The sequence below is a fragment of the Mus caroli genome, chromosome 11, assembly GCF_900094665.2.
Source record: "Mus caroli chromosome 11, CAROLI_EIJ_v1.1, whole genome shotgun sequence".
Lineage (NCBI taxonomy): Eukaryota > Metazoa > Chordata > Mammalia > Rodentia > Muridae > Mus > Mus caroli.
Window position 1 is genome coordinate 90,359,141 of NC_034580.1, and position 12,481 is coordinate 90,371,621.

General features: G+C 48.8%; 2 protein-coding genes across 2 annotated transcripts in view; one reads left to right on the forward strand and one right to left on the reverse strand.

The window, feature by feature from the left end:
• Positions 1-6,274, forward strand: part of Lrrc59 (leucine rich repeat containing 59) — a 17,085-nt gene extending 10,811 nt beyond the window's left edge. Inside the window, exons 6-7 of the mRNA XM_021176091.2 lie at positions 1,599-1,772; positions 4,352-6,274. Coding sequence (XP_021031750.1) covers positions 1,599-1,772; positions 4,352-4,599 — 422 coding nt within the window. The 3' untranslated portion in view covers positions 4,600-6,274. The remainder of the gene's footprint in view (positions 1-1,598; positions 1,773-4,351) is intronic.
• Positions 6,058-12,481, reverse strand: part of Eme1 (essential meiotic structure-specific endonuclease 1) — a 9,190-nt gene continuing 2,766 nt past the window's right edge. The window contains exons 2-9 of the mRNA XM_021176090.1: positions 11,211-12,011; positions 10,996-11,126; positions 9,237-9,323; positions 9,038-9,156; positions 8,719-8,839; positions 8,382-8,497; positions 6,872-7,061; positions 6,058-6,661 (exon numbers count right to left, since the gene is read on the reverse strand). Of these exons, the coding sequence (XP_021031749.1) occupies positions 6,485-6,661; positions 6,872-7,061; positions 8,382-8,497; positions 8,719-8,839; positions 9,038-9,156; positions 9,237-9,323; positions 10,996-11,126; positions 11,211-11,982 (1,713 nt within the window). The 5' untranslated portion in view covers positions 11,983-12,011 and the 3' untranslated portion in view covers positions 6,058-6,484. The remainder of the gene's footprint in view (positions 6,662-6,871; positions 7,062-8,381; positions 8,498-8,718; positions 8,840-9,037; positions 9,157-9,236; positions 9,324-10,995; positions 11,127-11,210; positions 12,012-12,481) is intronic.

A 12,481-nucleotide genomic window follows, 5' to 3' on the forward strand; every position in this document is an offset into this window, starting at 1 on the left:
GATGGTTGTGAGCCACCATGTGGTTTCTGGGATTTGAACTCTGGACCTTCGGAAGAGCAGTCGGGTGCTCTTACCCACTGAGCCATCTCACCAGCCCCCGGCTAGCTTCTTTCTAAGCTGTGGTAGGAGAAAGGACACACCCAGTATTGACTCCAGGCAGCCCCTGAGCTCAGCATGCCTGAGTTATAGCTCTCTTTGGTAGGTTCATGGCTGCAGTGGCAGGACGCTGACTCCTGTTGTGTGCATTCCTGGCCAGCACCAGGCTCCTGGAGACCAGGCTGTCTGCTCAGAAAGGGGCAGTGGGCAGCTTCTGTTTTGATGGTGCTTCTTTTCAGCTCCACGCGGATTCCCCAGGCTCTCAAGCCTTAAATGGGCATTTAACCACCAGTTTGTGCGATTCGGACTTTGCCAACATGTTTTTCAGACTGATTTGAAGATGCACTTTTAGAACCCAGTAATTTGGCAGTTGGATATCTCATGTAAACACACGTGAGCTGTAAAGCCAACCCTAGCAAATCTATGTTGAGTAGAGTCTTCCTGACTTAAGTTGGGGTAACTCTTTAGGAAGACACTGCACCAACTGAAACCTGACATGAGCTCACCTCACCGTCCTCCTGTTCCATGTTCATCCCATGTTATCAGTACCTCTGCTGCATCTTCCTTTATGACTAAGTTCTGGAAGATTCCGCCTTCTGTGTACTGTTCATTTTGCAGGGAATATGAGATGTTCTCCTGTCTCTAACTCCAAGACTTATATAATGATCCCCTACCCTCAGCCTTCTAATTAGTAACTGTGTAACAAGAGTACACATGTGGGGGAGGTAAGAGGACAGCTTGTGGGAGGCTGTTCCCTCTGTATGGGACCTATGGATAAAACTTAGGTCACCAGGCTTGAGGGCAGGCGCCTTTCCCCACTTAGCCATCTTGCCAGCCCATCCATATCTTTCTTTTTTCTTTTTTTTTTTCCGAGACAGGGTTTCTCTGTAGCTCTGGCTGTCCTGGAATTTACTCTGGAGGCCAGGCTGGCCTCGAACTCAGAAATCCACCTGCCTCTGCCTCCCAAGTGCTGGGATTAAAGGCGTGCACCACTGAGAGAAGCTTTTTTTTTTTTTTTTTGGTTTTTCAAGACAGGGTTTCTCTGTATAGCCCTGGAACTCACTTTGTAGACCAGGCTGGCCTCAAACTCAGAAATCCACCTTCCTCTGCCTCCCGAGTGCTGGGATTAAAGTCGTGCACCACCACGCCGGCTGAGAAGCATTGATTTTTAGGGAAACTTATTTGGCCTAAGCTGGCCAAATACTGTGTAGCTGAGGGTGGCCTCTTTATCAGCTTCCTGAGTACTGGGAATATATTTTTCATACAGATTTTCCTTATATAGCCCAAAGTAGCCTAAAACTCATAATTCTACACACACGATCAGCAACTCTTCCACCCTAAGTGCTAGGATTATAGACCTTGCTGCAGTACCTAAATCCTACAGTTTCTATGAGATCCATGGTGTAAAGAAGAAGGCAGATGAACCCATCCCTTAACCACTCAGGCAGTCAGTCTGCTGGGGTGTGTGTGAGAGGAGTCAAATTGTGCATATTATGTTGTAGAGGCAGAGAAGAAGCGTGAGGCCAAGCAGCAAGCTAAGGAAGCAAAGGAGCGCGAGCTGCGGAAGCGGGAGAAGGCAGAGGAGAAGGAGCGCCGGCGGAAGGAGTATGACGCTCAGAAGGCGTCCAAGCGGGAGCAAGAGAAGAAGCCTAAGAAGGAGGCAAACCAGGCCCCGAGTAAGTCTGCTTTCCATTTTCAGGGTGCAGTGGGGGTGGCGTCTGTGTCTCAGTGCCTATTCGTCCTTGTCTTGAGCGAGTGACTAATGTCACCGCTGCTTGTTTGTTGAGGGTGGGGGGTTAGATCTGTTTGGCAGCTCTTGCCTAAAGTGGGCATGGTAGTACTGTGAGGCGGAGGCAGGAGACCACTGCACTCAAGGCAGCCGCTCTACATGTCAGATTGCAGGACAGCTGGAGACACATAGTAACACCCTGTCTCTAAAACAAACAAAACCCAATTCTCTTTGCCTTTTTCAACCTAAAAATGGCAAGTTTTTTTTTTTTTTTCATTATAAATGTAATGTGGGAAGTGGATGCTCACAGTCAGCTATTGGATGGATCACAGGGCCCCCAATGGAGGAGCTAGAGAAAGTACCCAAGGAGCTAAAGGGATCTGCAACCCTATAGGTGGAACAACATTCTGAACTAACCAGTACCCCGGAGCTCTTGACTCTAGCTGCATAGGTATCAAAAGATGGCCTAGGCGGCCATCACTGGAAAGAGGCCCATTGGACATGCAAACTTTATATGCCCCAGTACAGGGGAACGCCAGGGCCAAAAAGTGGGAATGGGTGGGTAGGGGAGCGGGTATGGGGGACTTTTGGGATATCATTGGAAATGTAATTGAGGAAAATACGTAAAAAAAAAATACTTATAAAAAATAATAAATGTAATGTGGGAAGCTGGGCATGTTGACATATCAGTAACCTTGAAGTAGAGGCAGGAGGGATAAATTTGAGGGCAGGCTCTGGGCTGCAGTGGCTCTAAAAGAAAAAGGAGAAAAGGGAAATGTTCATCACAGGGTGGGGCGGGGAGGGAGGGAGGGTGAGGAGAGAGAGAGAGGAGAGAGAGAGAGACTTCGAAAACAGCAGTCACCTATCACCTATTATTATCCTTGTCACTGGTAGTAGTTGCCTTGTAATGTGTATGCCTTTATCTGAGTTTATTTTTTGAGAACAGGCCTAGGCTAGCTTTGAGTTTGTGATCCTCTTGCCTGAGCCTCCAGAGTGTTGGGATTATAGCATGAGCTACCACAACTGCTAGGTCTTTCCTCTTTTTAGCGACTTGCATTATTTTGCCAAAGACTTTGTTTGTGTATACATTCCACCTCTCCTCCACCCCTTTTGGAGACAGCTGCACTATAGCCCAGACTGTCATCAGAGTTCCTCTGTTGCTTCAGGCTCCCGGGTGCTAGGATTACAGACCTGTGCCACCATGCCTAGTTTATACATATTAGAATATACAGTGGTGATATTGGTAATTTGGACCCATCTCCCCAAGTGGGTGGCAATGTATCCCTTTTGGACACCTCTGATGAACACTTCCTGTGATTCTGAGGACTGAGATACAGGATAAAAGGAGAATGAGGTCCCTACCTAGGTAGCCTCCTATTTTTTTGGTTTATCCAAACAGGGTTTCTCTGTGTATCCCTGGCTGTCCTGGAACTCACTCTGTAGACCAGGCTGGCCTTGAACTCAGAGATCTACTTACCTTTGCTTCCCAAGTGCTGGGATTAAAGGTGTGTGCCTATGCCACCACCACCACCGCCCAGCTAGAGTCCCATTTTCTTTTCTTTCTTTTTTTTTTAAAGGACCTGAGTCAGTGCTCTTAAACTGCTGAGCCATCTCACCAGCCCTAGAATGCCTCCCCCCCCCAATTTTTTATTAGGTATTTTCTTCATTTACATTTCAAATGCTATCCCGAAAGTCCCCCATACCCTCCCCCCTACTCCCCCACCCACTCCCACTTCTTGGCCCTGGTGTTCCCCTGTACTGAGGCATATAAAGTTTGTAAGACCAAGGGGCCTCTCTTCCCAATGATGGCCAACTAGGCCATCTTCTGCTACATATGCAGCTAGAGACATGAGCTCTGAGGGTACTGGTTAGTTCATATTGTTGTTCCACCTATAGGGTTGCAGACCCCTTTAGCTCCTTGGGTACTTTCTCTAGCTCCTCCATTGGGGGCCCTGTGTTCCATCCAATAGCTGACTGTGAGCATCCACTTCTGTGTTTGCCAGGCACTGATATAGCCTCACAAAGGACTGCTATATCAGGGTCCTTTCAGCAAAATCTTGCTGGCATATGCAGTAGTGTCTGGGTTTGGAGGCTGATTATGGGATGGATCCCCAGGTGCGGCAATCTCTAGACGGTTCATCCTTTCATCTCAGCTCCAAACTTTGTCTCTGTAACTCCTTAGAATGCCATTTTTTTTTTTTCCGAGACAGGGTTTCTCTTTATAGCTCTGGCTGTCCTGGAGCTCACTTTGTAGACCAGGCTGGCCTCGAACTCAGAAATCCGCCTGCCTCTGCCTCCCAAGTGCTGGGATGAAAGGCGTGCGCCACCACGCCCGGCTTAGAATGCCATTTTTAAATGTAGTCCTTGGAGACCCTAGGGAAGACTGTGTTTCTACCTGAGTGGGAGGGGATCTAGTTCTCATTTAGATGATACTAAACTGTCTGCTCAGGGCTTGAGAAGGAAGTGGCTCTGCGTGGACTGACTGTAAAGTTGCTCTCCACAAATTGACTTATTCTGTCCCTCCAGAATCGAAGTCTGGCTCTCGTCCTCGCAAGCCACCACCCCGAAAACACACTCGCTCCTGGGCTGTGCTGAAGGTGTTGCTGTTGCTCCTGCTGCTGTGTGTAGCAGGAGGGCTGGTTGTATGCCGGGTGACAGGGCTGCGCCAGCAGCCCCTCTGCACCAGCGTGAACACCATCTACGACAATGCGGTCCAGGGCCTGCGTCATCATGAGATCCTCCAGTGGGTCCTGCAAACCGACTCCCAGCAGTGAGCTCACCCTCAGCACCCGCTGCCTCCCAGCCTTGGAGCTTGGATTCCTATGGAATTGGGTTCTGCTGGACACAACCTCTTTTTAGCGTCAGACCTACCTGCCATCATCACATGGCTGCTGGTGGTACTTGAGATCTCCCCTTTGTAGGACTTCTCTGTTCCTTAGTCAGGGTTCCCTGGTGGAATGAGGAGAAATGGAGAGGGGGGAGGAAGAGTTACCTGCATGCCTAAAGGAGTAGGCTTAGGGGTGGGGAGAGAGAAGGCATAGGCTTTTCTAGTTATACAAAGCTGTGTAAGGCAAGGTTCCTTTCTACTAAATGGTCAGCTGTCACTACATTTATACTTTTGTATGTCATAAACCCTTTCTTTCATTCCTCCCTGGGTAACCAGGACGATCGGAGGGCAGTGTGTTACTGGGATTAGAGGACTAGCAATACTGGGTACTCCAGCCTAAGCTGGGAAGGTGACGTAATACGTTTCCTTAAAGATTCAGTCAAGCAGTTTAGCAATATCCAAAATGTCTGTTTGGTCCAGTGTCACATGTTGAGGCAGGAGGTGCCGTCCCATCCATGACTTGCCAGCAGTGTTCAGGCTAGTCTGAGGCACAACCGGGCTCTCATTCCAGTTTTCCTCCTTCCCTTTATGTCATTCGACCTCCTATGTAATACCCAAGAGGATGAACTCACACCACAGTTGTCTCAGCTAAAGCGAATCTTTCATAACAGTCTTACCGCCCACAAAATAGATCTCATATCATCAGGGTCCTAGGAAACTAACTCCTGTGGAACTTTGAAATGGCTCCACAAAACGGCAGCAGGCCAGGCTCCTTGCCTCAGTTTTAGAGCATTAACTCCGGAATGGCCTGGAAGCAGAGGGAACTCTGCAAAGCCGTACTATGGCTGCTCCACTAGCACTCGGTGTGATGAAATACCTCAAAGGCGACCTAGAAACTTGACTTCATGGAAGCAGGTTTAGAGTTGATTCTGGACCTGTAACAGAAGGGAAGGAAGGAAGGAAGGAAGAGAACAGTGGGAGTCAAAGGGAAACAAAGTCAAATGGTGGCGCTGCAGAGTGATACATAACTAAACATTAGCACAACCAGGGCAGGGCCGCCCACCTTCCTGCTGCTACAAGAAAGCATTCTCCCCTTTCCCAGTCTCTTCACAACAGCTGCATGAAGGGATCAAGTGTCTTGGTGCTTACTTGCTAAAAACTCCCAGTTGCAAGCTCCCTAGAGGAGCAAGGACCTGTCATAGTTCAGCAGTGTAGCTAGCCCTAGTGGCCCATCTGGATAGGTCTGCCATTCAAAACTGTCCTGACACTGGAAGAAAGGCCTTGGATTTTTCCTCCCCAGACAGTTCTGCCATGTAGGCCCACACCTCCTCAGCATCACCTCCTCAGCATCACCTCCTCAGCATCACTACACTCTCCTTTAGTCTTCCTCCAAGCTCCACAGCCATTGGTACAAAGGCTTTATTGAGACAAAATACATACTACATACACATGGTGACATCATGAAAACAGGAGTCAGCCTCATCATAGTTCCCTGGCTGGTTGAGGCAGCTCAGTGGCTGGGCATAGTCAAGCCAACCTGCAGGCAAGAGTTCACTCTGACTTCGAGATTTGATGCTTATTTCTTGGATTTCTACAATTATTAAATCCATGTCTGAGTGGTCTGCCTTTCTCCTTTGTGCTGTGAGGGTCAACTGGGATGGGATGGGATGGCTGTCCATGACATCTCGCTTGCTGGGAGAGAAACATGAGTGCTGGTGGAGGTAGATTCAAGTGACTCAGCCTTCTCTGTTCCCAGAGATGGGAGACTTGCTCCCTAACTGTACCAAGGAGGTACTTCTGGCCTGTCTACTGTCAATAGCCAAGGTGGGATATCAGTCAACACTGTCTAAGATGAGATCTGGTTGCACTGTGGTCATTTGAAGGTAGATCCGCCTGGATAATTCTGGCCCAACACGGCGGGAGGTGGCTGTCACACCTTCCCCACGTCGCACTTGTATGTCAGCCAGCAAATTCTGGCGTTCTTGCTCAGAGAAACACCGCTGATAAGCCTGGAAATGATAAGTGACCTCTTAACACCATGCACCCATCGTACCACCCATCCATGGCATCCCCTGGTTAGGAGGTTAGAAAGGGCAAGTTCAGGCAGGAGAATCTGGCCTTTCTCAGGCCAGTCAGCCCACACTGCTGACCTACATTCCTGGCCTCCCAATAAAACTTGCCTCAAGGATGTTTGGAGAGCAAGGTCACCCATAGCATACCTGCACCAGGAGCTGCGGTGAGGGATAGGCGTCCACAATAGCACTGGCCATCTCCGAGCTGACTCGGTTCAGCTGTTGGATCTGCCGCCTCCAGATCAGTGCCAGTCCCCTGCCAGACTGGTCCACTTTCATCCCTCCAGCCCAGTCTTTCTCCAGGAAGAAGGAAAAGGTGACTTGATCCCGGAGTTTCCTGCAAGGGCACCACTGGAGACTTGAGTTCCTCTCCCCTACTTATTTGTCCCTTTAACTGAACTAAACCCTAAAACCTTCTCCAGTAACCTGGGGTAGACTTAGTGTTACATTGGGCCAGTTTGAGTCTCTTTTTGCATAGTTTTGGTTGCAGGTTCCTTTAAAAATTGCATTTTAGTGGAGCTGGAGAGATGATGGCTCAGCAGTTAAGAGCCCTGGCTGCTCCTGTAGAGTACCAGATTCGACTCCAGCACTTACTTCCACCTGACTCTGTTTCCAGGGGATCCCATGCCCTCTTCTGCCCTCAGGCACTACACACACATTGTGCACAGACACATGCAGGCAAAACACCTAAACACATGAAAAGAAGAAAGTAAAATTGCATCTGGGGCCTGAGGGCATAATTGAGTGGGTAAAGTGCTTGGTGCATCTATAACAGGAGCTTACAGTGAGATGGGATGTGGAGATAGAATCCCTTGACGCACAGGCCAATTATTCCTACACAGGCAGTGGCAAAGTGGCAAAGGAGTTCCTGCATCCTCTGGTAAGGATGGGTGTGCATACATGCACAAAAAGGTTAGAAAACAACCCCTTCATCTAGTCCCTTTTATTAGAGAAGGTATGGATGTCATCGTGTGTGCACATGTATGCGTGTGTATGCATGTGTGTTGAGTGTGTGTGTGTGTGTCACTGTTAAGATGGGGTTGTACTGCCAAGGAGCAGGCATGGGGACTGGATATTAGGCAATTTGGAATCTATTTCAGGTTCTTACTTGCTGGGAGCTTAAAACAACTCAATCTCAAAATAAAACGGGTTTCCTCTAACTAGGTTCACTGAAAATTTGACCTGAGTGAATCCTGGTGACAGCATCAACTTAGAGAATATACTTGCATCTGAGTTAAAGAGAATATTTCTATAAAGGACTGGAATTGAAGCCTTTGTTTTTAAGATTTATTTTCATTTTAATGTAACTTATATGACCTTCACATATATGTGTGCATCACTTTTGACCTCATAGGCCAGCAGAGGGTGTTAAATCCCTTAAAAATGGAGTCCCAGACAGTTGTGAACTACCATGTGGGTGCTAGGAATAGTCTGAGTCCTGTGCAAGAACAACACGTGTTCTTAACCACTGAGCCATCTCTCCAGCCTCCTAGATTTGAGGCTCTTGCTCTGAGTCTCCAGCATCAGATTGGTGTCTGCCTCAAAAGACACACTGGGCTGGTGGCAGAGTTTAGGAGAAAGGCACATTTTCTCTGGTAGCAAGAACCAAGGGAAAAGCAAGACCTGCTGTGCAGGGGGCAATTGGAGGGTCACTCACTTGAAGGGTGCTTCAGCCACAGCCTTTGTAAATGCACAGGTGAAGTCAGCCAGCTCTCTCCAGCTCTGCACGATCCAAGCCTGGGCTTCTGTATAAAGCTGCAGATCCACCAGTGCCTAGAAACCAGAAGGCAACAATGGACTGGGAGAGTGGAGGCACTGTTTGGAAGTCATCTCGACATTCCCTGAAGCTACACTCAACCTCTTGGCTCCATTTATCCTGATTTCTTACTCAGTCCAAGGCAGGCAGCAGTGCTGCTGAGCCTTTTATTCGGTCTGTTGGAGACCTACTTAGAACCCGTGAACACTCACCTGTGCAGACTACAGAAAGCCCTTACCTTCTCCATGTCTGCCCTGGACACCATGAGTCCCGTGCTAGACTCTTGCCTCTGCTGATGCTTCGCTTTGGCCTGTTTATTTGCCGTTCCTGATTTCCTTCTCCTTGGGGGATTCTGAGGCCTGGAGCAGAGCGGGAAATCAGAAGAATAGCCCCAACCTGAGCCCAGGCAGAAGTGATGCAGGACAATTGACCAGCACATCCCACAGTTGGTCAGGGACACCATCTTGCAGAACGACTTGTAGCCAGGGTGAATAATCTCCCCTTGAAAACCTGTGAGCTGTCCCTTTAAGGCCTCTATCTTCAGTGCATATCCATACCTGAAGCATTTCTCCTGGTCCACAATCACCAGTGACAATGCTTTCCCCGTCTTTGCTGTGACATCAGTTACAAAGCTCCGAAGGGTCTCCTTCCCTTTCTCAGTGCTGCTAGGACTTGCCTGCATGAAGAGGCAGAAAGGGCATTGACACTGGCTCCTCAGGTAGAGGCTGGCACCATTCCATGCCTGACCCCACCTACCTGCTTTAAGTTGTAGGCCATGGACATGAAGACCTCTGCCAGGACCAACACCAGAATTGTTGGCTCTTCCATCCAGTCATCTCCATCCTGCCAAGACCAGAACACAGCACAGCAAGGAGGTCAGCAGGCGTGATTCCTGTGGGTGGGCGGCATCTTCTGAATGAATGGCTCTATGGAATAGCCTTGAATGAAGTCATGGTGGCAAGAAAAACCACCTGTGATCCTAGCCCTCCCTACTGAACTGGCTCACTGCATCTCAAAGTCAGACTAGGAACAGGATGGGCAATATAATCAGTGGCTAAATATACTTGCCACATAAAACTGGTGATCAGGGTTCAACACCGGGATCAATACCACATAAAGGTAGGAGAAATGTGATACCACAGACTTGTCCACTGATCTATACACAACTATGATACATTTTTAGGAAGCATAGGGAGGGAGATCTCTGTAAAGTCAAGGCCAGCCTCGCCTAGATAGAGAGTTCTGGGGAAGCCAGAGCTACATAGAAGGAACCCTGTCTCTCTTAATCAATCCATCAATCAATCAACAAACCAATCAATCAATCAAATTAAAAATATGAACAAGAAAGGATTGACAGATGCTAGGGAGGCAGAGGCAGGTGGTTTTGAGTTTGAAGCTAGCCAGGGCTACATAGAGAGACCCTGTAGTAGGAGGAGGAGGAGGAGGAGGAAGAAGAGGAAGAGGGAGAGGAGAAGGAAGAGAATGAGGAAGAGGAGAAGGAAGAAGATGATGAAGAAGGAGGAGAAGAAAGAAAGAAGAGGAAGACCATGACATCGTGTGGTGTCTTCAAAGATAAACTGTTCTATTAATACGAGGGGTTTTGTTGTTTGTGTTTGAGACAGGGTCTTACTATGTAGTGAGATCACTAGTCTGATCCCCCTATATAAACCAGCCTGGCTTCTATAGACTCACAGAGATCCACCTGCTTCTGCCTGCTGAGTGCTGGGATTAAAGGCATGTGCCACTATGATCAGCTATGAATATAGTTTTTCTAATAGCACAGGTTAAATGTGTCAGTGACTGTCCTGTTATTGAGAAGTTATGAGGGCCAGAAAACAACATCTCAATGTTTCATTTCTAAACTCGAGCGGTAGAGTGGCTGGATTCACAGGAGGAGGAATGGTAGGAACAGTTAGTATAGTAATGTGGGGAGGGGAGCTCAGGCTGGAGATGTGCTGTCACACTACTAGATGCTGGTGTCAGATTACCTCATTCAGGCCCTCCAGCAGGGGAAAGGGATGTTACCTCTCTCAGCACAAAAACACATGATAACTTGCAGAGTCCAGCAGTCAAGTCTCGGGGCCAGGACATCCCAAAGCCCAGTCAAGAGAACTAGGGACTTCATATACATCCTCTTCCTGTCCCATTCCACTTAGGCTATGTCTAGATGTTACTTGATCCCTAGACCCTTGGGCTCTCAGCTAGGAACCTGCGTGGTAAACTGGAGGGAAAGAAAATGAACTCCGGGTGCTTGTATTTCCCAGGATTCCCCATAACAGTGTCGCCTGGTGTTCACTATACCTACACCACTCTAGGACAGCCCAAAGTGTCTCTGAAGTTGACCCTTCTCTCTATTATTCTTCTGGGTTCTGCTAACCACTTCCTCTCCGCATCCCTTCAGACTTGCAGGACAGTAACGGCTATGCCACTGAGTCTCAGCCAGGGGCAAGGCAGCACTTTATCCTGTAGGGCTAACAGGTTAAGGGGAAGAAGACCCTCCATCCAGAAGCTCTACCTCTACCAGCTCTGTCCTCCTCCTCCTCCAAGTGATGCTTCGAGGTATGGCTTGGGCTTCAATCACACAGCTGCACTCCATGGCCTGCAGCGCTCCCAGGAGCTGGCCTCCACCTTCCATCTGTAAAAGCACTGCAATAGATAGGAAAGGACTGGTCATGGAGGAGTCCAGGACACAGACATCTGGGCTCAGGGGAAGCTGGCATCTGGGAGGACCTGGATCCAGCACCACCACGATGTGCTTCAGGCATTCCTCTGGCCTCTGGGCTTTGAGCCTCTTGATCATCTCTGCCTTCTTTTTTCTTTCATGCTGCCTTGGGGTGTTTTCCTTCCTGCTTGCCCGTCCTGGTCGCCAGCATCCCTGAGAGCCTCCGCTCTGGACTGTCTGAATGTGCTTGGTTCTCTTCTTGGGTAGAGGGAGGTCGGAATTTGTTTTGGAGACTGCCAACTCCCTGCAGGTAGCCTGGTGGGCTGGAAGCTGACGGCCCTGATTGTCTAAGAGAGAGTCCTCGTCATTTGCCGCACTCTTCTCTAAGGCACTGTGGAGAGGAACATCAGGAATCTTTGGCCATGGTTGCTTTTTCCAGTCACATGGTGTGCTGGCATTATTTTGGCCACCCAAACCTGTTTTAAGTGAGGAGCTAGAGAGCTCAGGGCACAGCTGCTTGCTTGTCAAAAGCTTACATGTGATCCTCTCAGCCAAGGGGACAAATACATCTTCATCCTCACTGCTACTGCTTAGCACTCTGACTGGCCCTGCTTGTGGGGGAGCTCCAGCTGCACTGGGGACACATGGTGGACCTCTGCGGCCTGGTGATGGAGGACAGGAGGCTTCAGAATCGGAGGTGACAACCACTATGTTCTTCGCCTTCTGAGGTGGCTTCCTGTCAGTTGAAGATGGTTCCTTCTTCAGAAAGGCAAATGTGGGCAGGTCCTCAGAATCACTCTCCATGGAGAGCCGAGACAGGGATAACCTTCTTAGAGCCATCAACCCATTAGAGCTCTCAAATGAACTGCCTACAAGGAGAGATGAGACACAAGTGAGGTTGCTGAAGCTGCTCCGCTGGACGTGCTCACGAAGCCAAGCCTTGTGAAGATAAATGTGTTCAGAGAATCAGAGAAACAGGACATGCCCTCAGCACATTCAATCTGAAACTCGAAATGGCCACAAGGATCCACTACCACGATCTCTGCTTCAAAACCTTTCTAGGTCAGAAAGAGTTATCAAAATAGCGTTGGAAAACTTTAATGGGGATACTAACGAGAGCTCAATACTCTTGCCTTGAAGAGCCCTGAATTTGACAGAGCTTTCTATTTTGTCTTTCTGAGACCGTCTCTCGTGTTGCTCAGGCTGGCTTTGAACTCATGCAGCTGAGAACGAGTGTGAGCTCCAGATCCCTCTTTGCCTTGCACTGACTGACATGCGCTGGGATCACAAGTGTGCACAATAGTTCTTGATTTAACAGGGTGATCTTTTTTTTTTTTTT